We start from the raw sequence: 24,484 nt of genomic DNA, 5'->3' as shown, positions 1-24,484 counted from the left end.
CCAAAATCATCACAATTAAAAGAACCAAAGACTTAAACTACTTCAGTCTGTGTGCATTGAATTTATTTAATACACGAGTTTCACAATTTGAGTTGAATTACTGAAATAAATGAACTTTTCCACGACATTCTAATTTATTGAGATGCACCTGTATATATATTGTCCATTGTTAGTTCATGATACCTAATGCTTTAAGTAATGTTAACGAATGGAACCTTATTTTACAGTGTTACCAAATAACTCATACATACAAGGAAGAACGATGGTCCAGACATACACAAACACAGGTTTCCAATAACCAAACAGCTAAAGCTTTTTTTGTTCTGTGGATAATGTGTGAAAAACATTAATTGCACGTTAATACAAGCATACAAGGGGAACAAATTGATCTTTCCTGATAAACATCAAAAACTAAACCTTGAACTGTGCCATCAGAAATGACAATCTGTTTCAATGTGGACTGCATGAATAATGAAAACGGTAGCGGTTCAGAATAAACCCCTTGTTCAAACAGGAACCTTACTTTGGGCAGTTATCTAAATCTAACTGTCACCAGTGGTGCTTAATTGATATATTAAGACTACTATATTGAAATCATCCCTAGCAAACTGTCCCTTATATCTAAGATAACAGGTGCAAAAGAATAGATCATTATAAATAGACAAGTGCAAGAAAGAGCTGAGGAATCTAAGTGCCCTTATATAAGCCAAAATAAAAGCATATATTAACTACCAAAAGAAAAAAATTATCTACTTGGCAAAATGGAAATGCCTCAACAGAAAATTTCCCTTCTACGATCTGAAGATGTCTGAGGTTAAGAGTTGTTAAAGTTCCCATAAAGCAACAGCAGCCAAAAACCAGAGGATTGATAAAATATAAACTTTGCTTCTTATCAATCACTCTCACTGCAGGGGTCAGTCTTATCTGTCTCCACTGACAGTCTTCCGGAGGATCCTGAGGCGGGACATGACCTCGTCCCAGTCCAGATATGCTCCTTCCAGGTGTCTGGTGCTCTGACCTTGAGATAGGTAGCTCTTTCGACCATGCAACAGACGCCAGTTATCAAAGGTCACCAAGTCACCTGCACAGAGCAAAATAAATTAATTGAACAACCAGATTCATGTGGCAGTCATTTATTTACACATGCAAAAATAGTTTAACCACTGCAACTCTAGGGGAATTTTTGGGCTACCACCTGCAAATTTTCACACTTAAATTTAAAAGGTCACTATTCACACATACTATGGACTAATTGCCAAAAATTGGTGTCATTTTGAGAACCTCCCCCATCTCCCTCCAAAAAGTCTTAAAGGGCAGTCGCACTACACTTCACGCTCCATTCACTCCCATTCAAACGTATCCGAATACAGCAGACTGGAAACACAAGATCATGTGAAGTCATTAAAAAGCTGAGATCCTCCCTTTCCGATGACATATAACATTTTATCAGTAGTCAATAACATATATTTCTGATGATTTGTATAGCATGCTTTTCCTGCTGGACTGCATATTTTGTTCTGAACATCTAAGATATAACATGATTATTCACACAAGCAAGCTCACAGACAAGTACAAAATGGAAATTTATTTTTAGAAAACTGCCAAAGGTAAAAGCAGATATAAAGTTTTTAGCTATTTGGGGCTTACAGCAGCAATGATCGGCGCATAAAAGAGATGTTTGTAATTGATGTCTTATAGAATATTGTGATTCTTATTGTGAATATTTCACTTTGTGATTCTTTTGAAAACCTTTCGAACTACGGAATTAGGGCAACAACAACAACAACAACAACAAAACAAACTGCACAGTCTCATTCCTGAGAGTGAGAGATTTTATTTGATATATGATTTGTCTATTTAAATGCTATCTGAAAGACTTTTATATTAATATTTCTATTTTTATCACATGACCTCTAGTTAGCGCTTATTTGCGATGCGGATGTTTTCAGGCCTTATTTCGTTATTTTATGTAACATAAATAGATTTTTATCTATGTAAAGTTCAGATTTTAAGCTTTCAAACGATACCACATATGCTTATACTTATGTCTCAGGGGACCTGAACATTTTAAATGTAAAAAATTTCACGACATAGCGCCCCCACGTGTAAAATGAGGCCCTGGGGATCAAGAAGAATAATCATTCATTAAATCTGTAAGTTGTGATTTACATTTTATGCATCAGATTTCAAATGGAGGGTCCCATTCAAATTTAAAAGCATTTTAAGTATAGAGATAAGCCTTTCAACTATATTAAAAGGTATATTGATATGTATATTGATATTAATATGAATAGATAAAGAGATAAACTGTGAACTGAGGTGGATATTCCTGACCAGACTGACCTGGTTCCATTCTGTATGTGAATACGTTCTCAGGCCTGTTGAGCAGATCCACAAAGGCCTTTAGAGAGGAGTAGAAGGGCTGAACCTGGTGCAAAGGTAGATCCAGCACAGAGTCTCGTGTGGCATTGTTATAGTTGATCCTCACAACTCGACCCTCAGAGTCCACACTGCACAACAAAAACAAGTTTGGTAACACTGTACAATAAGGTTCCGTTCATTAACATTAGTTCATGCATTAGGTATCATGAACTAACAATGAACAATATATGTTTACATTATTTATTCATCTTTGTTAATGTTAGTTAATAAAAATACAACTGTTCATTGTTAATTCATGTTAGTTCATAGAATATTGACATATACAACTTTTGGCCTATTCTATATTAACCAAGATAAATAAATGCTGTAAAAATATTGTTCATTGTTAGATCATGTTAACTAATGTTGTTAACTAATGTTAACAAATGGAACCTTATTTTCAAGTGTTAACCAAGTTTGTATTAAAAACTAGAGATGTATGTCTTATAAGTTTCAGTTTCCAAATGTCTGACAGATGGCGCCATTTAAATACATTATTTAGGTACATTTGGCAGGTTCAGAAATTAACCAGGACTATGGGGCCAAAATGCCCATGATTTCTTAAATATGGGGGCAAAAATGTCATTTTTATCCCATTCTAGAATTCCAATAACATTCTATCCAGTGTTGGGTAAGTTACTAAAAAATAGTAATCCACTACAAATGACAAATTTTTCAAATATTGTAATCAAATTACATTCATCGCTACACACAAGTCATACACTCAGCACTGCACATTTCTCCTTCACGATGACTCGTTACGGGGCCATTATTCATGTATTCTACAGAAATAATATATTAGAAATAAGCATAACCCTATAATGCACTTAAAAGTAATTAAAAGTCAGTAACTGTAATCTGATAACAAGAATTTTAAATGTTATGCATTACACTGCTTTTTTACTAAAAAAGTAATTAGATTACAGTAACTAATTACTTTGTAATTGGATTACACCCAACACTAATTCTATCTAGTTATGGGTTTAGTGCCTCTGCAAAAACCATAGTGACCTTTAGCTGACCTTCTAAGAATAGTTTTTTTTTAACGTGGAGCTAATATTGTTTTGTTTTTTTGTTTGTTTTTTTAAAGAAAGAACTGAGAAAAAAACACACCCAACAAGTCTAAAACTTACAATTACAATAAAATCTAGAGTGACACAGACAGTAGAGGGCTTTCTTCTATTATGATATCTTATGCATTATTTACAGCTGCTTTTGCATTTAATAATGATTACATAGGTAACGGCCTTGATTGGTCATACAGGAGAAATTTTAAATGAAATTTTAATTGTTTTTTAAATTGAAGTATTTTACCTTAATGGACAATGCAGTGTTTGTTTCTGTGTGGTTAAAAAAAAATATGCACTCATAAAACTACTCAATCCTGGAGTTAAATAATGCCGACACTGATAGATGCTGTTGATGATGATAAGATGTGACATCTTGTCAAACACAGCATTAATGTGTGTGTCTCTGTCCAGTGTATCTTACTCTATGATGTGATTTTTGGACTGCACGCTGAAGTCGCAGTAGTCAGCGCCGCTGTCTGTGAAGTCCACCCTGAGAGAAGAGAGGATGTTAAATGCCTCCAGATCCTCCCTCCTGAGCTGCTCCGCCACGTGAAACCCGTCAACCGCCTCACTCTCACCACCCTGATCAGCCTGATGGATACAATGCAGGAACTGCACCTACATACAAACGCAACAACAGCCAACTGTTACAACAGCAATCCTCTATCCATGTGTTGTGTATGTGTGTGACGTATACTGTATGTGTGCTTTCATTTCCACAGTGCAAATCAAACTTTATAAAGAGACTATATAATGTCTTAATTAATCATTTACAGGTTTACTGGTTCATATGTTCCTGGAGCACATTGAGATAAATAGATTTATAATGCTGTCCATAACGGAGGGGCTTGAGCACAGGATTGGCTAAAGCAGGAGATAGAATAACAATTTTGAGATAATAATTGGTATAGGCATTATTAAATATACTGTAAAGGTTGATATGGTGAGGTGGAGGGATGCAGCAAGAATCATAACCAGTGCGAGGGAAGCAGCCGCTTATATATCCTTGGGATATGATTGGCAGCCCTAGATGAACAAGCTCCTCCCGAACTTATGTTTGAAATGTAATTGAATAAATTGTGTTTGTTTAAACTCACCCCAGGTGGATGGTGCAGAGCAGGGTAGTCTGTGTGCAGGCTCAGTTTGCCAGATGTGTACGCTACGTTGTTAGCCATAGGCTTGTCCTGCACTTGCCACGTGTGTCTGTGAAAGCACAGAGGGGTCAATGGATCAGCAGGTGATCATGGGCTTGTAAAGTTTAACTGCATCTGTCTATGTATTTATTGTAGGAAACCACAGTAAAAAAAAAAAAAAATTCTTCTGTTATCCCAATGAAAACAAAGGAAGAAAGAGTTGTGTTTCTATGCACTGCTTTTAAAAAGGAAATAGGGCATATTAGTGGTCTCAGTGAGATAGCTCTGACCATGTTCAAGATACCAAACCCCTCCATGTCTGACAAACCCCTGCCAGTAAAATTCTACTAAATAAATCTCGATTTGGCAGATGCAATGTTTTTTGTTCCAGTTTGGGTCAGGTGAAGCAGCTCTCTGGCAAGTTTCAACTAAGCTCCTGGGGCTCTCACTGCGTTAAATCACTTAGCCTGTCACTTAACAGGTGTCAGCTGAGAGGGTTTTCACATGCATGGCTTTGTGATGTGATTACAGGCTGTAATCACATCACAAAGCCATGCATGTGAAAACCCTCACTGTGTGACTGTCTCTGCTTGGTCTGTTCTGTCCACTTCTTCTATCTTTATGTTCGGTGTGCAGGGATTTCTTTTTGCTCTATTTCTCTAATCTTAACCATGAAGGTTCTTTACTGTCCTATCATTTTTCCCTTTTCCAAAAAAGTGCTTTCTGCATGTTCTTGTCAGGGGCTTTGGTGTCTGAATCCAAATTTAAATTATTTTTGATTTTTAAAAGGATTTTGGGTTCACTAATCATCTTCCAGTGAGCCTAGAGAAATGGAACAAGTGAAACAAAACTCTTTCACGCCATTTCTCATTCATTTTGATGGATGTCAGAGGTAGTGTTCTGAGAGGGGAACATTGTTCTGATTGTTGGGCAACAGTTACAGCACGAAATCCTTTCATCAAATAATGGTAGTGTAAACAAATGACTAATACTGTAACATTTACAATTATCTTTCACAAAGGGAAGATTCCACTGGACCGGCTATGTGGTTGCATTACAATTTACACACTGCTTTACTCTCAATAGCTAAGATGTTTTGTCTGAAACAAAAAGATGATGTAACGTGAAGATAAAGGTGAAATATCAATCGTGATTCTTCTCAAATATGTGCTCAGAGATGGACACAGTAACATATCAATATCTAAGATAATGACAGGTAAGGTCACTCCTTGCTTTTAAAATAGTTAGTCTTTCTTGAAATGGTGTCCAAGTTTTGAACCATTTGTAGTGGCAACTGCACTATTTCATAAGAAGAAGCTTCCAGCTCTTCGAGGCACATGGGTCGAAATCAACATTGTTAATATGTGCTCCAAAACGCTTGTAAAGGTCCAATGACGTTTAGTTCTGGCATTCATGAAAACAGTTTGAAATATATTTACTCTAGTAGTATGAATGGGTGCATTATCATCTTGGAATATGGAAACATCGTGAGAGAACTGTTATTGCACCATAAGATGCACCTGGTCCTTTAAAATTGCCTTGTATTCCTTGGCCGTTTTACAGTCATGCAGAGCAATCATCAGATGTATTGACTTCCATAAGATGGGTGCCCATACCACTACGGATATCCCACCATGTTTTCAACAGACATTGTGGGTTAAGGGAATTTTTTATTTTATTTTATTATATGTAAACTTGGCCAGATGGAAGAATTAGGGTAGAAGATGACTCATTAGACCAAATTACATTTTTCCATGACTGATGGCTCTCTGCAGTAGGTTATTAGTCTTCTTTGTTTGTTGATATTGAAAGGAGTGAGAATGTCAGCCAAATGACATGAATGCCAGCATTGAACAATTTTTGTTTAAACACACAGAGGTTCCAAAACATTTTGCTGATACTTTCTGAGACAGTATTTCTGAGGAATGTACTTCCTTTTTCAGTTAAACATGGCAGCAATTAAGGGATTTTCAAACTGAGGAAATTACTAATTTTCCTCTCATTAGCCAATGTAATATGATAATGACTCCTGGTATTGCTATGTTTCTGTGTATGCAGTGTGAGAAACACTTTTACTCCTATTTGTTTTAATGTATAAAAATTATTCATCCTACGTTTTTTGTTTCTTTGCGCACAGAACCCCTCTTTTGTTTTTTGTTTTTTTGAATGCAAGTCACTTTAACAATGTGTAAAAGTATCGGTAACTACAGTAAGTTACAATACCCGTAAAAGGTGAGCCGGAGATAGCCAATTCTCTGGCTCAGTCTGGCCACTTGGCCCTGCTCCACTGGCGCCCCCCTCAGGTAGACAATGCCAATGCGTCTCAGAGCCTCAAGCCAGGACAGTGCAGCCTTATCATCATGTAAAACCTCCTCGAAGTCTGCTGTGGGGATCTGCAGACCAGAATCCCAGTATTCACGCTCTGAAACAGACATAAATATGCATATACAAATAATACTCAACACTTAAACACATTACACTTAAGCTAGGGTTTAGTGTCATTGCGTTTATAGAATTACAGTACGACCCTTTAATGTACTTGTTCATCCCAAATGGGTTTTTTTATGGAAACCAGCCTCATAGGCTGTGATAGTTCCAGTTCATTTCACAGGCAGAACACAACACTTGGACTCAAGAACACTGAGGTCCTGAGTAATCATTGAACAATAATCTATTTAAACAATTGAACATTTGTGGCCCATAGAGGTCTATTCTGTATAAGTATATTAGGAACGGCATCAAAGTAATGATGTGATTATTACTCAAAGTGCAACTTAAATATGCTACTCTCTCTCTCTCTCTCTCTCTCTCTCTCTCCAAAAACCAAAAAACAGCTTGACTAAATCAACAAGGACAAAATGTTTTAATAACTGTACTATTTGCAAAGGTATCAAACTTTTCAATATTACTAAGCTTTTTAAATGTATCCTTTAAATGTCTACCTTTGTTGTAATGAAAATAGTTTTTTTTTATTAAGAGTATTTTTTAAATGGATGATATAAAATGGATACATTTATTTATTTATTTTGTGATTTCTAATGAATATCATTTTCAGTGTCAGTTTCAGAGTACTTTATTGGCATGATTGCTTTGCATGCGATATTGCAAAAGCATCAAAACACATTATATCTGATGTATTTTCAGCATCAGTTCAACCCTTTTATTGCTAAGCAAAAAAATAACCTTTATAAAAATATCGTACTCAAATAACACATGACAGAATCTTCCCTAGCGAATGTCTTAACATAATGGATTGTCTGTGAGAGAGTGAGTGTGTGTGTGTGTGTGTGGCCAAGACCAGAACACATTGGTCAGAACATTGTGTGAGGGCCTGCAATGTTTGACTGAACAGGAACACTGCTGGAAAAACTCTCTGTCTCTTATGTGTCTATTTGCACAGACGGCCTCTAAAGAAGTGTACATGTGAATGTGCATGTATAACCAAGCACTTACACCAATAAATTGCTTCTTGGACCTCTACAAAATGGAAGTATTTTTTTTTTTTACCCCTTTTTCTCAATGTAGAAAACTGTCACACTGGAAAAACTGTCACAGTAGAGAGTCCCATTATAGAGACAAATACACTCAGTACCTATAAATGAAAGAAAAGAACTTCTCATGGACCTTATTCACAGTAGTGCCATCTTTTTTTTATGGTAATGACAATGAGGGTGTGAGGGACAGACTTGATGAAACATTGAAAAAAATAATCTTTCCAAGAAATTTAGTGGACAAAAAAAATTCAGAAAACATGATTTGTGGAAATTTAGATGGGATCAAGGAGTTTTATACAGCGCATGCCATTGAAGAGACTGTAAGTCTATCCCTTACATCCTCATTCTCAAGTAAATAAGTAAATAAGTTCTATTGATTGAAGATCTTGTCCCTATCAATTTAGGAAGTCCCTTGTTTCCACCTGGCATAGATTTTACCTGTGGCAAAAAAAAAAAAAAAAACCCTGCAGTACATTAGTAAAACTCAATGCATGTACATTTATGCATTTGGCAGACCCTTTTATCCAAAGCGACTTCCAGTGCATTCAATGTATCTATTTGATCATTTTGTGTTGCCTGGGAATTGAACCCATGTTCTTGGTGTTGCTAGTGCCAGGAGCCCTAGAGCAAATGACCCATTTTCTGTAACTTTCTATACAACCCCAGACACTGCCGTGCCATTATTTGCATTTTTTATGACACTGGTTTATTATTGTGGTATAATTATATCAGACGAACCCGCCCCTAAACCACACGTAAAAATAAAATGAACTGTGGTTGGCCGCTTTACATGTCGGTCAGACAGTCTCTTCCTAAGTGGGTTGTACTTGGCCATAATAAGCTGCAATCTGGACCCGACTCTATGTTGTTAAGTCAAAAGTCTGGCTGCGACTGGCAGTAAACTATCTCAGCCAAGGGTGAAAAAACACCTTTTAAGATGCATGTACCTAATGTGTATGAGCTTGCATAAGATTCAGATTTCTCAGAGTTACATTATCCTAGACAGTCACACCTCAGCGGGATAAAGAAAGTTTGTTCCATTCCAGATTCCAGACCCTGACATGGAGGAAGCCACAATGTCAACTCAGCATACTTATTTTGCTCGGAAAGGAAGAGGCACTCTACTGTTTATTCAAACACAGCTCACAAATACATCTATGATATTCATGGTAATGAGGAGCATGAGCACAAATGTGGGAGCAGCCTGATAACATCTTAAAAAGAATAAAGAATAAAGTATAAGGGCTTTGAGGCTGCAGCCTTATGAGCAATGCTCTGACATATGGTGCAGTTTCACGGGCAACCCGAGTTTGAGTCCCGGCTCAAGGTCATTTCCCAATTCCATTCCCCCTCTTCTGCCTTGTCATTTTCTGTCTCCATCTCCACTTACATACTGAATAAAGGTGAAAAATGGCAAAAAAATATAACTTAAAAAAAGAGCTTTAAAGGGATAGTTCAGCAAAAGAAATACAAATTCTCTCATCTTTTACTCACCCTCATGCCATCCCAGGTGTTTATGACTTTCTTCTGCTGAACACAAACAAAGATTTTTAGAAGAATATTTCTGCTTTGTAGGTTGACTTTCTGAATGGTGACAAGAACTTTGAAGCTCCAAAAAGCACATAAAGGCAGCATAAAAGTAATCCATATGACTCCAGTGATTAAATCCATATCTTCAATAGTGATATAAGTGTGGGTGAGAAACAGATCAATATTTAAGTCTTTTTTACTATTAATTCTCCTCCCTGCCCAGTAGGTGGCGATATACATGAAGAATGTGAATTGCAAAAAAACAAAAGTAGAATGTGAAAGTGGAGACTTATAGTAAAAAAAGGACTTAAATATTGATCTGTTTCTCACCCACACCTATCATATCGCATCTGAAGATACTGTATTGATTTAACCACTGGAGTCGTATGGAGTACTTTTATGCTGCCTTTATGTGATTTTTGGACCTTCTGGCCACCATTCACTTGCAGTGTATGGACCTACAGAGCTGAGATATTCTTCTAAAAATCTTTGTTAGTGTTCAGCAGAAGAAAGAAAGTCATACACATCTCAGACAGCATGAGAGTGAGTAAATGATAAGAGAATTTCCATTTTTGGGTGAACTATCCCTTTAAGAATAGGACTCAGGGACTGACAAATAGCAAATTGTTGTTTGATTTCATGTTTACTAATGTTTCATGAAAGGAGTGTAAATTGTTTCTTACTACACTTAAAATTACAGAAACCTGCATTAAGTAACCCAAAAGTATAAAATAATCAGATTACATAAAAATTGTGATCTAAAAGACTAAATAACTGATTACAATTTTAATTGTGTAATTAGTAATCAGTACCAAATTACATTTCAGAAGTAATCTACCCAACACTGCCCACAAGTAAGCATGGAAGTGAAGGGATTATGAAGCTAACAGAAATGTAAAGCCAAGAGGCAGAAGAGCTCAAACAGACTGAAACATGTTAACAATAATAAAAAATGGCTGGGGGTGAATGAGTTAGTTGGAGAAAGAGCTGGGCCCAGGGGCCGAGGTGAAGTGGTTCAATTAGTCCAGGTCAGACTCAGTAATGCAGCATTCTTATTACCATGTAATGCTCAATATTCTGTCTCTCGCTGACATACTATGGTTTCTTGGCAGGGATCACTCTGCCCTCAAAGCCAAGGGTGAAAGTCTTCATTCTATCAAGCTGGGTCTCTGGAGAAATTTCCATAAAAAAAACTTACAATATTTTTCAATTACCTTTTCACTCACTCAAACAGTCACACATAATGTATATATATTTATGCATACAAAATGCACATAGGAAAAGAAAGGTGTCAGATCGTGTGTGCTTATACAGTTTCCTTGATTGCTTTTGTGAGTTTTCCAGCTATGGAAATGTGAAGCTGTGGCTCCTGTCGCTGGCAGTCAGCTACATCCAGTCAAACTCTGTCAACAGAGTCTCTACTGAGAGCTCCAAGCACACAGTACAGTTCACTAAGCTCAAGACAGACAGTAGCTCACAAAGAGAGTGCAAAGTATTTATTTTCTGTGTAAACTGTGTTAAGTGCACTCTTGCAAGTTAGGGTGCTTTCACACTGGCAGTTTAGTTTGAAACAGAGCACGGTTCGCATGAAAAATTGGTAATGTGAAAGCTGTCATGCAGACCGGGGAGTGCACCGCGGTACCGAACCCGAGACTACCTGTAGGAGGTGGTCTGAGTTCGGCTGCAATGGAACTGTAGCGTGATTCACGTCAATGTGAAAGCAACTCGGACTCAGGTGCGCACTCGTTCAGGAAGTAAAGTAACCTGCGCATGCTTTTAGCCGATGACGACATCTATCTATCTATCTACCTATACACCTTATAAATACTATATATAAATACGATTATAGGTTATAAATATAGGGTATAATAGATGATGACAGTGGCGATAACTTCACCTTGGACACGAGCGTGAGTAAGCGTGCAGTGTAAACAAAGATGCAAATGAATTCCTTGCAATCAGCTGTCTCCTCAAAAAACGCCATTTGCGAGCAGCAGCAAGCCACCTTCCCCTGGACATCTGATGAGTTACTCCATGAAGCGCACATATACGCAGTTGTCGTTCACTCTGCTGTGCATAATGGCACCAAAATAACAAAAAAACAAAAAATATGATGAGTCGCGTTGTGTTCTCCATGCATGTTTGTGATGACGTAAGATGAACGCAAATGGACCGGGGTTCGATAGAATCAAGTGAGTGTGAAACCAGACCAACGCTGCAGGGGGCACCGGGAACAATCTCACTCGGAATAGGACCGCAGCAAACATGCCCAGTGTGAAAGCCCCCTAAGACACTAAATGAATCAGAGCACCAGGTCATAAAAATCCTAGTTTAAGCAATCTACTCAAGTAAAGAAAAGTTACAGGTTTTTTTTTTAAATAGCCAATAAGCTTCAGTTAAGTCACAGCCATTATGCATGATTTGCTACTTTTGTTGAGGGTGCTATTATGAGGAGGGACATTTTTATTCTAGAGACATAGCTGATTTGATTGGTCACATATCTGTGTAGTGCAAGATGAGTCAAATATTCTTGGTGCTTTTCCCTGAAGAGAAACACTGTAAATGTTAAATGTATCTAAATGCTTTTAAGATTACACTAGAAAATACATGGCCTCAAAGCTAACAGACGTGGACTTCAGGCCCCAAAACTTCCATTTTGATTTCATGGAGTCTTTAAAGGCTGGAAGCAATCAGCCAAGGGCTTTGTCTTAATAATTATGTTTCTCTATTTTCTCAAGCCTCTCAAGTAATATCAATTTACTAGCTGGTCCTCGGTCAAGAATATGGAGATGTTGAATCTACAACTCTACAACTGTCTGAGATAGACATATTATAGCATAAAAGGTGAGTGCTTTAAAAGCCTTTTGGAGACAGCTTCAAGAGAGTTAATAAGGGAAGTCTTTAAACAAGGGGCAAAACTTTCAGATGATGTGCCAGTTAAGGAGTTTGTTAAACACATGCAAGCTTTGTAGCCGTGGAGATTTATTGGTTGTCTTTCACAGCTTTACAAGACATAGGATGCCTTTTGTGTCTTTGTGCCCTTACACAAAAAAATCTGCATCATTTCACCATTATTTCACAAGAAAATCCAGAGTTTAAAAACAACAAGAAGACTTTAGTAAAACTAAATCTAAGGCCACGTCCACACTAATACGTTTTGGTTTGAAAACACATCTTATTCTGTACGTTCTGGCCTTCGTTCCACACTGTGACAGCGTTTTTGATAGCAAAAACAGAGCTTTTCGACAATGCTCTCCCAAATGGATACATCTGAAAATGCCATTTTAGCGTTGTAGTGGGGAGAGGGAAAACAGAGATATCTGAAAACGATGACATATTTGTTGTCATGTGACGCAGTCATGTGATCCATTCAACCCAAAACAATCAAGATGGCGGCCCATGTTGTAGTGGCGTTGTTGTGCCTGCTATTCATTTTGATAGTGCTGTTCAAGATAAATGGTACTTTGTAAAACCTTCACATTGCATTCCTTCAAAGGCGAGGGGATGATTACTTGGAATTGCTGTCTGGCGACAGAGCATGAGGACAATTGCGCTTCATACCGTATATGGAACGGCGATTTTTTGCATGCACAGTAAGGGGATTTAAGAGTTTTCATACGTTTTAATGTGGATGAGAAACTTTTGTAAAAAGCTTGAAAAGGGTAGTGTGGACGGAGAGCGCTTTGAAAACAAAAACAGCATTTTCAAATGTCTCCGGATTAATGTGGACATGGCCTAAAAGAGCTAAATCTCAAATACCAAACATTTCAAACATCTCATACATTTACACATCAGACACATCAGTATGGAAAGAAACCAGACCAGTCTCATAACAGATGAGTTATTCATAAGAAATTGCACGAGTTGGCTCATACAAAAACGGACTACTTTTACTCCCATAGAGTAAAATAAAGGAACCAACGAACAATGTTATTATGATTTTTCCTAAATTTAACCCTTACCCAAACCATTAACCTAGCCATGATTTTGTTGTGGACCATGGAAGAAAGAAAAGAATATGAGTTTGAAACAGGTTATCGACAGACATCATTCATTTGTACTGCTTAAATAAACATGGAATGAGAAACTACATATGTTCACAAACGTTTCCTTTCTAGCTGAAATAGCTAAAATTCGATAATGTATTTATATCTGGTTGGTCTGTATGGGATTAAAAGTCATATGTTTTTTGCTCAAGCAATCATTACGAATCATTAGGAGTTGTCCTGAGACTATGTTGGAGAAACCTATACTGTATATACAGTATATATGCAGAATACTTGTTCTGGCAGACACAATGTTCAATCTGCTGTAACCACGGAATCTCTCAAGTTGGTATAAGCACAACAGCTCACTCTTCTCAAATTGCCTTAAATCTCTATTCCATGTGGCAGGAAGTACAGAAAGACTTTCCACTCAGGGGCGATTCTGGGGGAAGTGTATGCACACTGAAAAGGTAACTGCTGTACAGATCACACATGAAAAAGACAAATTTAAATAATGCACAAACATTAGCCTACATAAGTACATTTAAATGTTATATAATCTTTAAAATGTGGTCTAAAAAAAAAAAAAGATAAGTGTAATACAAGGTCACTTTAACACTTACTGTGCATAAAGCAACAAAAAAACTCCCCAAGCCTGGAGATTTCCAGATTTTATTTTTAATTTTTTTGGAAGTAGACCTTAGTTAGGCCTGACTAAATCCAGAAAAAAAGAGGAACATGAGGAGCACATGTTCCAGCACGTCACAAACCACAGTACGGACAAACCACTTCTGCTGCTGCTGAATTAACAAAAGAAAAAACTCCTGAAAACTAGCCCTAATGATCAAATTTGCCCAAAATGTACAATAGAGCCCAAAAAAATAAAACAAAATAAGTTTTAATTTACATTCTAAAGCACAAGTTGTCATTAAGACTCCTAGCTATTATTAGGGGCATTGTGTTCTTGTGTTAAAAATCTAGATGCAGCTTAACGAAGAGAACAAGATGCAAGTGTCTGGAGATGCATTTTTAAAAGTTTTAACTTGACACAGCATCTTAAAAATGTGGTGCTTCTGGGCAAGACACTGAAAAAACAGCGCGATGTAGCACAACAGTCAAAGATCTCCATCTAATGCATGTTAACATAAAAAAACTGTTTAAAAGACAGCTGAAACAGATGCAAAAACTTGTTGGGTGTGAATGGCCCCTTAGGGAGCAGAGACCCATTACCGAGGAACACCTAACAAACATTCACACTGAAAATTCTAAATCCTAAAATACTTGCTACAAGTTTCAACAAAGAGAGAGGTGAATACCAGATACCTCAAATAGACTGACAATGGTAAAGAATCTTTAGGTAACATTCAAAGTATATATTTCCAAGAGTGAGTGAAAGAAGGCTATATAATCTGTACATCTGAGGTTATCAAAATGCACAGAGATACACATCTACATATCTAAAGTTATTTAGGAGCAATCAAAGCATAAAATAATAAGAGCAGCTCTGAACATCCAGGCAGCATTACAGATGATCGGCAGTAACTAACAAAGAGGAACACTCGGGTGTATGGAGGTAAAAAAGAGAAAGAGATAACACAAAGATTTTAGCAAAAAAGACAAAAAAAATTAACTCACCATTAATGAAGAGTTCCTCTTGCAAAGCCTGTCTTGCCTCAGAAGAAAAACACCTTTTCTTAAGCCATTCCGGCTCAAATTCACTACTGTGCTGATCTGGCCAAATTATAGACACCTACAATGAGTTTCAGACAAACAGATTTATTAAAGGAATATTTCGGGTTCAATACAAGTCAAGCTCAATCAACAGCATTTGTAGGATAATGTTGATTACCACAAAAATTTATTTAGACTTGACCCTCCTTTTCCTTTAAAAAAAAAAAAAAAAAATGCAAAAATCGAGGTTACAGTGAGGCACTTACAATGGAAGTGAATGGGGACAATTTTTGGAGAGTCTAAAGGCAGAAATGTGAAGCTTATAATTTTATAAAATCACTTACATTCATTCTTCTGTTAAAACTGTTCTGTTTTTGCAGTCATTTTAGGGTTTTGGGGTTTGATGACATTACACCATATAACTTTACACAGAAAAGTTAAAATTCATGTTAACTCACATATTGTTTATGTCTTGTGTCTATACTTTTGAAACAATTAGTATTTTAATGTTTACAGATTGGCCCCATTCACTTCCATTGTTAGTGCCTCACTGTAACCCAGTTTTTTGCTTCTTTTTATTTATTTATTTAATTTATTTTTTTAAGTAAAGGAGAGTCAAAATGTCAAAATGTATTATGCCACAAATACTGTCGATTGAGTTTAACTTGTATTGAACCCGGAATATTCCTTTAAAGACTATTGGACAATGGCTTAGATGTAAACCCTGCTGAAAAGATCAGCATAGGGTCACCACTGTGTACATAAAAGAAAAAAATGTTTACCCTAAAAATATGTTTCATGTGGTAACATCTAAAGTGGTTTTATGCGAGCCAAAAATGTTATTTAACATCACTGAATCAATCTGAATACATTAGGTTACACTAACAAAACCAGGTAGAAATAGCTCCTTTTTGCAGTTTTCCACCTTTTACAGTGTGTGCTGGTATCCTCAGCAGACTTCCTTACTAGTTTAACCAGCAAGGCTACAGACAGAATAACAGTGCTAGTCTCAGGATATTTTCAAAACACAGTCAGGCCTAAACTTTGCTTATCAAGACCAACCTTATTGTCCATCAGCTGCACTTGGTCCATCCCGATGTGCACGTCCAAATCTGAGAGCAGCAGGCTGCGTGCCTGCGCTGACTGCAGCATGCAGAGAGGGCACTGGCAATTATCCCTCAGCCAGGTGAATGGATACAAACTACAGGTCCCATCATCCCAATCGATCTGCAGTAGCCTCTCCTGATACAGTGCTTGGGCCTGCCTCACTCCTTGACTACCCCCAGTGAAGGGCAGAGGGGCTGCCGCCAGTGTCTGATTCCCAATATGAGGAGTATTGACCAGCTGAGGCCAACTGCTTGCCCCCTTCAGTGCCTGGAGCGCACCTCTGGACACCCAGCGAGTAAGATTGGATAACATCCTGGTCCTGAGTTACTGCAGTAACTAGTTTGCTAGTATGAGGACACATAAAAAGTTTTAAGTTGTTTAGAAATGTTATATCAGCCATGCCCCTTCACCTAACCTTTCACCCAAAATTAAATCTTGACATGAAAATGACTGTTATGAGTTACAAGGGTGTGCCTTCTGCACTGCAGGTGATTGAATGATTTCTGGATTGTTTGAGTCTTTATCTGATGTATAGTCATCAAACTGTCTGTGCATTAGATCTGAAATAAAGGTAAATTTGCTCCAATTTAGTTTACTTAGCTTTTAATTTGTAGCTTGTTAATTACAAAATTACAAAATGGCCTGGATTGTGTGTGTGTGTGTGTGTGTGTGTGTGTGTTTCATTTATTTTGCTCTTCTACATAAAGAAAACAAACTTGCAATCTATTGGTCACTGGCACTTTGCTGTGCTGCTGGTGCGACAGTTGGGCTACATTTATGCTGCCGCCAAAATGCAGAGTTAGCCCTAGATGAATGATTAGTAACCACGGCTGGATGTATGCATGGGCAGGGGTGGGCAGAGTAAGTCCAAAAGTAAGTCTTACCCAAACCAATCAAACATTTGGCAAAAAAAGTATAAAATATAATATTTTATTTTGTATGATTTGAGCATTGGTTAAAAGCTATTTGGGGGTGGGCTGTGTGTTGCAAAAATTGAGGATTGGCTGTAGACCGCCCCAACCAATCACAAAATAGCACCAGAAATTTGTAGTATTTCTCTATTTTTGTCATTGGCCGAAAGCAACGACACACTCAAGGGACGGCTGCTGCAAAACAGAGAGTTAGAAACATCATGCGAATGAGAACGGTAATAAGATATATTTTTGTGCAATGCATAGGTTTTTAGTGTACATAAAAATCCTGGTGGTGATGTGGCTTCTATAACACTGGCCCCTCTTCCCGCTTATCAACAGCTCTCTCCCCCTCCATCTCAGCTCCCCAAAATAGTGCAGCAGGTGTTCGCGAAATACTGGACCATAATTGTAAAGCACCATCCCAGCCAATATTAGCTGATGGTACCGTTCACGATCATGGCTAGGTACAGTGTTTTGCGGGACATGTGCTTCTGTTTCCCCTGTTAAAAGTTGGGTGTCGCTGACGAGAGAAATAATGTGTCTTCCCCTTGTGTCTTTCATCTCTTTTATATAAATCTTTTTACGGTGTTGTAATAGTTTGTTGTTTATTTTTTCGTCACTGTGCTTTAAACTACTGTTTTTTTCCCATGAAAATAACCTTTGGTGCTTACATGGCATTACTTTCTATTCATCCATCCATCTAAATTCCTGTATATTTCCCTAAATGACTTTACACATGTTTAGTTTCACTGGTAAAAATACCAATACCCTTTACTTTCCAACAAAGGCCAAACACAGTAACTAACACTGAAACTGAGAAAAATGGCTTGAATTATTTTGATGCGGATTTTGTAGTAACTGCATTTTCACACCGTTTTCCCTGAAAATCAGCATATGAGCCAAACTCATCTGTCACAGGACAGATCATAGTTGGAGACCTGAGGCTGAATGCAAACAACTTCTCAGAAATGCTCTTAAGAATAGTCTTAAGCTTTGACTTAAGTGTCAAAAAATTCTTAGCAGAGAGTAGGACTTGTGTACGAATAGGAGCTTTTTATAAAGATGCTAAAAACAACTTTCAGCTAAATCTAAGACTGATTCATAGGTGCTGACCGAGGTGACAATTAAGTGTTGTGAAATAAGGACTACAATGATGTCAACCCAAAATGGCCACCCTTGAACACTGCATCAGCCAATAGTGAGTCTGCAAAGGTAATATGTTCCAGCTGGTATGACATCAGTAGATCACTCATGATTTAATATGACACATTATAAAACAATATTTTGATAATAGGTTATTTTCTGTTGATTCATTCTTTGATTAATCAAATGAGAGCCAAATTTTATTTCCTTTATTTTAAAACATTATTCCACATCTTGCCAAACGTTGTCCTCAAACAATGTGTAAATTGAAGGCTACAAAAAATCTAAATGCAAAATCTTGCAATATATATATACAAGTATAAATAGAAAAAATATAAAGAAATATAAAAACAAGGACAATATAAATTACGAAATGAAATGATAATAAACCAAACTTTTAAAATTCCATTACAGTTACATATAAGATTTCTGTTAAACACAGTTCAATTTAGTGATACATCTGACATTCAGCATATCAACAATATTTTATTGTGGCACTCCGTTTGGTTACTTCACTCCATGAAGTAAGCCTATTTATATTTACTTATTTTTTATTTTTTGGCCTATTTGAAGTAATAATGACTTGCTTGCTTGTTTTGCAAAATGGCAATTGAAACTTGCATGAATTTGAATTTATAATATTTACAAATATGAATAAATCAGTAAAATGTCAATTATGAGCTGCCGTTAAACATCTCTCAAGCTCTCAGAAATCTGTCAAAGCATCTGACACCCCACACAAGACTATGAGCTTATTAAACATTTTATATAGTGTTTGGGTTGGGCTTTTTTGAAATGCAGCTCTTTACCATTTTTCAAATTAATTTTTTCCCCATAGAAACAGCTTTTCACTACTGTAAAGTGGCATCACTGATGGAGGTTGCAGTGCTAGTGTAAAGATATTCAACTAATCATAATTGAATTCATTGTTGATTATTTTCATCATTGATTTTTATGATTTTAGTGATATTTAGATTTTATTAATTAGTTGTTGCAACCTTCTGAAAGCTTAGGCATGTAGCCCATCTTCAAATGCTTAATTCACAACAATGAGTTTCAGTGTATTCATTAAATGAACAAATGTGCTGCAATTAAAAAATTATATTGATGGATTTCATTTTGCTCAACTACAAAAACACATTTGCCCAAATTCCACTTTCATAAGTCCAACACATTGCATCTTATGTTGCTGTGTTTGTTGTCTCCATGGAATACAGACATTGTGCTACTCCTAACTACATTAGGATACCTCTCCAGCACTCTTAAACAATTTAGGAGCTGAGACCAAGTCCTAACACTTTGAACCTTTATGAATCACACTTATTCATAAGTCTAGGAGTAAGAGAAAAATTACGTAATTCTTAGAATTTCGACACACTTAAAACTAAAATTTTACTCTAAGCGGCTTTATACATACTGCCCATGATTTCAGTCATAACTCAATTTTGCATTTTAATTTGTAGGGCAGTATAATTGCTAATTACATTTCTATTTAACCAATTAATCAGAATAGCCAAAGAGAAAGAATCATCATCATTTAATATTATATCATTACGTCTTTAAGCAGTTTCCATCTGTGTTCAAATTTTATATATCTTATATGTTATTGATCTCCCCATCTAATATATATCCTTCCACTCCATCCTTGTATTTATCATTGATATTATTTCTCTCCACTCCATCCCTGCATTCGTGGGGACTCTGATTTATCTTTGTAATTTGCTTTAAGGCTGCAATTCTAATTTCTCTGAAAGTGTATTTTATAATTTGTTCCTTAGTAATGGAGGTAGTATACCAAGAATAAGGTTTTCAGGCCCCACTTCAATCTTATGATTATATAAAGTGTTTATCAGTTTATTTATTTCAGTAATTTAAGATTTTTTTTAATATGGGGAATAAGTATAAAATAAAGTTATAAAGGGCCTTACAATCTTAATAATTACGCATTTGCTATGCCAATAAAAGACATTAAATGAGTACACCCCTCCCCCCACCGAATCCCAAATGCCCACCAATGATATCCCCCAGCACACCCTAGCATAGCTGGCCAAAGCCGGGCCTGTAAGTAACTGCCTTGGAACATAACAATGACGACATCAAGATCTTAATGACTGTCAAGGTGCATACCTTTGACAATGGTGTAATATAAATATTATTACATCAAAGTAACCACGATAAAAGCTAATCTGATTCTTGGTGCCTTGAGGACTTTAGCACGGCCAAATTACTCAAACCATGGCTAAGACTATACTGAACTCTGCACTCTATCCCTTCTTGCAGTTCTTGGAAGAATATGATATGTTTAGCATTTCTTTCAAACAATCAAAGCTACCTTGCGTAACTCTTTCATAAGCTAAACAATACCATATGAACAAACTCATGCATTTAAATACACAGTAACAACCCAAAATCTACAGATACGTTGGTCAGTATGCACAACTCAAATGTGTATTTTCTTGCATCAAAATATTAATGCTGATGATAACAACATGTCATAAAAAACTTTTACATTTGGAATGACTCGTGTAAACTATGTAAAGCTGTCAATGTTGGTTGGGCACTATGAGCTTGGAAAAATTAAGAGACTGTCAAAAAAAGCCTTTTGTCAATATGTCATTCCTCGACCTGAAATAGAGAACATTTGGACTTGGAAAATTCAGCTCATTGTTCACCGATTGGGTGATATCTGCCAGATGCGCAATGAATAATATAAATATGTGTTCAGCTCTCTTCTCCATTTTTAAATCATTTGTGTAATTGTGCCAAGAATACTACACCACAGAAAATGTAACATAGGTTTGGACAAGATTAAAAAGCCATGTTAAGGTTTCACATATCAAAGTCTACACAGCTTGTTGATGCATTCTCCAGCTCTAGTGAGACAGGAAGTCAGGAACATGTCTTCATACTTATGTATAGTAATAACCTTCCTTACATGACTTCAGGGCAACTACTGTCTTACAATATGAAAGGAAAAAGACATTCCTTTGCAAGGAATTGAAAACCTTTAAGCAGCTAATTTTGTCTAAATATCTCTTACATAGTTCAAACAGTATTCTAATCAGACTTTTGAATGCTGGTTATGTAATATATGCATACACCTAAACTCATGTGACCTAGTGAACACGGAAGTGGGTGAAATGTCACTACAAAATGCAAACAAACACATTAGGGCCTCGAGCGTTAATACCGCACAACACATGAAAATAAACGCTTGCTGTTCTGTGTGCACTGACACGAACATTGTAGTTGCTATGTCAACTTTAGTATCTAGGCTTGGTAGCTAAATATTTATTTGCCTTTGTTGCTTCCGGGTATTTTTAGCTCTCTATAGCATGCAGTAGTCAGTCTGACAAACAACAACAACAACAAAAAACAAAACAAAAAGTTACCCTACATTTAAATGGTTACCAAGGGGTATTCATTCATAAACATGAGCCGTGAGGAAGTCACGGATATGATGCGTATAACAAGCACAACAGTTAAGCGATCTTTCATTCATCATCCTGATACATGTGCGTTCATCCCGCTGCTCTTCTGCAGCCTAGCCAGTGCTGTATTTCATGTTTAAGATTGAGATATACTGTGTTATTTCTATTTTAAATGATGAGAAATCTTTAAAACAAAATGTGATAAGGCACTTACCGTAAAGATGGTGTGTAATGTAGCCTCGGTTATTGCTGCCTTATATAGAGCTGCTGTGGAAGCGTGAGAATTCACGACAGTGAAAGTGGGTAAAAGGTTACAGAGCTACTGCTGCTGCTGCTGTACATACAACAAACACACTGTTATCATAATGACGATGTTTGCACAGCAGTGGACCTGTCACTTGGCCAAAATTACGTGCAACTCTGCTGGACATTTCGATGCTTGTATTTGTGATGTCATTGTGGGCACACTACACTGTAAAATGTGTTTCATTTAATAAGATCTGAATTAATTGGTTATATTCAAGTCAAAAATACCACTTAATATCACTGAATCAACCTGACTACAACAAAAATAATGTTTAGAGTTGCATACTGTAAACTGTTACTTTGTGGTAAGTTTCATGTGCTCATTACAATGGCATAAGTTTTTGTTCTTTTCTTCACGGAGTATAATAATTAAAATAAAAATATATTATTTTAATAATAGATATATAATAAAAGATTGTTTGATATTTTATATTCTCTCTCTCTCTCTCTATTAGAATAAAAATATTTTATTTTAATAATAGATATATAATGAAAGATTGTTTGATATTTTATGTTTTTTTTATTTTTTATTTATTTATTTATTTTTTTTTAAAGGTGCTTTATTGGCACTTCGTATTGCCAAAGCGTTTACAGCTGAGCTGCATACAAATAAAAACAAAGATAGAAAAGACAAAATATGCAATGTATACTTGACAAATAAGGTAAATAAGATCATCAGTTCACTCATTCTGCGGCAGACAGACACAAAGACTGCACCTAAAAACGTAGACGGCTGACTTGCTGCTTTGCTGCCTAATCAGCTATTGGCTTGACCAATAACAGCATTTTCCAGTGAATGGAACTGTTTGGGAAACTGGTCTCAGAACAGTTTGAAAAGCACCTTATTTTCATCTCGACTCCGTATACAGCCTCCGAAGGCAGCATTTTTTAGTTTTTGGATGCAGCTATACTGTGCTGCTATCTCAATGCAGTCCTAATAAGAAGATACGTTTTTCATTGTTTGTTAAATCATCAAATGTGCTGTGAATATGTTTGATTTTGTGGTAAATTTTTCACCGGATATCTATGGATTTTGTGCATTCTGTTCGAAAATGCAACTATTTATCTTATCATGTGGCTTGTTGAGCACGTTACTGCGAAGACATAGCACGTGTGGAGGCTTCACGCTATTCTCCGCGGCATCCATGCACAACTCACCACGCACCCCACTGAGAGCGAGAATCACTTTATAGTGACCACGAGGAGGTTACCCCGTGTGACTCTACCCTCACTAGCAACCGGGCCAATTTGGTTGCTTAGGAGACCTGGCTGGAGTCTCTCAGCACGCCCTGGATTCGAACGCGTGACTCCAGGTGTGGTAGTCAGCATCTTTACTCGCTGAGCTACACAGTAGGGTGGAAGGAAAACATTCAAGAAACATTGGTTGATGTAGAACCACTCCCGAACCTGGGCACCATGGTGAAAGCGCACTTTGTCCCAAACAACCACAAAGACTGGATGCTCTGTTTGGCCATGATCTTGGAGCTCACGGTCAAACAGGTGATCCCGAAGACCACCCAGGAATGTGAGGAGGTGCTGAGTGTTATAAGGCCCCAAGGTGGCATGACGGTGGAGAACCCCTCTGTTACTGATGGAGGGTCACATTGACTCCACGCTGACCAGGGACATCCACAATGGGCCGCTGGCCAATTATGTTCCTTCCTCACCTTCTTTTCATCAGTTTGAATCCAGCCTCATCAATATAAATATACCCATGGGGCCTTTCTATTGAATCCAGGTCAAATATTCTCTGTAGGTAAAATATATACAAAAGGTTTTGTAGGTTTACAGTAACAGTATGAGTGCTACAGAATGACAGACCTCTTCTGTTCTTTTGTATCTGTATGCAGCCCTGCTTTACAGTACTACATTATAGTGCAGACGATTGACAGTTTTACAGTACTGTATGTAGTAAGGTACTGTAAGAACCAAACTCAGAAACTCTTTCAGAGTTGCGCTCAAAGGGTACCTGGTACACTTGTTTCATGCGTACCCAGTTCCTCTGCAAGATACGATCAATAGTGGAGATGCTCACACTGTTGATACCTTCAAAATTGGCATTATCTTTGATTATTTGGTTTTGTATTTCTCTAAGACGGATGGCATTATTTTGAAGGACCATATCAACAATGTGAGCCTCTTGCTGTAGCGTAAACATGGAACATCCACCACCCCTCGAGGCAGTCTTGCAGTTCTACAAAAAGCAAAGATGGAATTACATACACATACAGTACTGTGATGATAGTACAGTAATGGACTTGACTTCAATACATAGATG

The 24,484-nt window shown here is 37.0% G+C and overlaps 1 protein-coding gene across 1 annotated transcript; it reads right to left on the bottom strand.

Moving 5' to 3' along the window:
• Positions 1–78: 78 nt before the first annotated feature.
• On the bottom strand, positions 79–22,272 carry LOC127415608 (gamma-butyrobetaine dioxygenase-like). Its single transcript, XM_051654373.1, has 8 exons — positions 22,115–22,272; positions 16,368–16,756; positions 15,270–15,384; positions 6,848–7,046; positions 4,589–4,694; positions 3,913–4,109; positions 2,344–2,510; positions 79–1,081 (listed from the first exon to the last, which is right to left on the bottom strand). Exons 2-8 carry the CDS (start codon positions 16,722–16,724, stop codon positions 921–923), a joined length of 1,302 nt encoding a protein of 433 aa, XP_051510333.1. The 5' UTR covers positions 16,725–16,756; positions 22,115–22,272; the 3' UTR covers positions 79–920.
• Positions 22,273–24,484: the final 2,212 nt, after the last annotated feature.

Source organism: Myxocyprinus asiaticus, chromosome 2 (assembly GCF_019703515.2).
Source record: "Myxocyprinus asiaticus isolate MX2 ecotype Aquarium Trade chromosome 2, UBuf_Myxa_2, whole genome shotgun sequence".
Lineage (NCBI taxonomy): Eukaryota > Metazoa > Chordata > Actinopteri > Cypriniformes > Catostomidae > Myxocyprinus > Myxocyprinus asiaticus.
Note: the sequence above shows the minus strand (reverse complement) of the source record. Positions and strands in the feature narration are given on the sequence as shown.

What these genes read in the sequence shown, in the direction of transcription:
- LOC127415608 (XM_051654373.1), bottom strand. Translation starts at nt 16,724, where the DNA reads ATGTTATCCAATCTTACTCGCTGGGTGTCCAGAGGTGCGCTCCAGGCA. An exon ending in CTCTGCACCATCCACCTGGG is followed by an intron (nt 4,110 to 4,588) that starts GTGAGTTTAAAC and finishes GTTTGTATGTAG; the next exon opens with GTGCAGTTCCTGCATTGTAT. An exon ending in TCCAAAAATCACATCATAGA is followed by an intron (nt 2,511 to 3,912) that starts GTAAGATACACT and finishes TTTGTTGTGCAG; the next exon opens with TGTGGACTCTGAGGGTCGAG.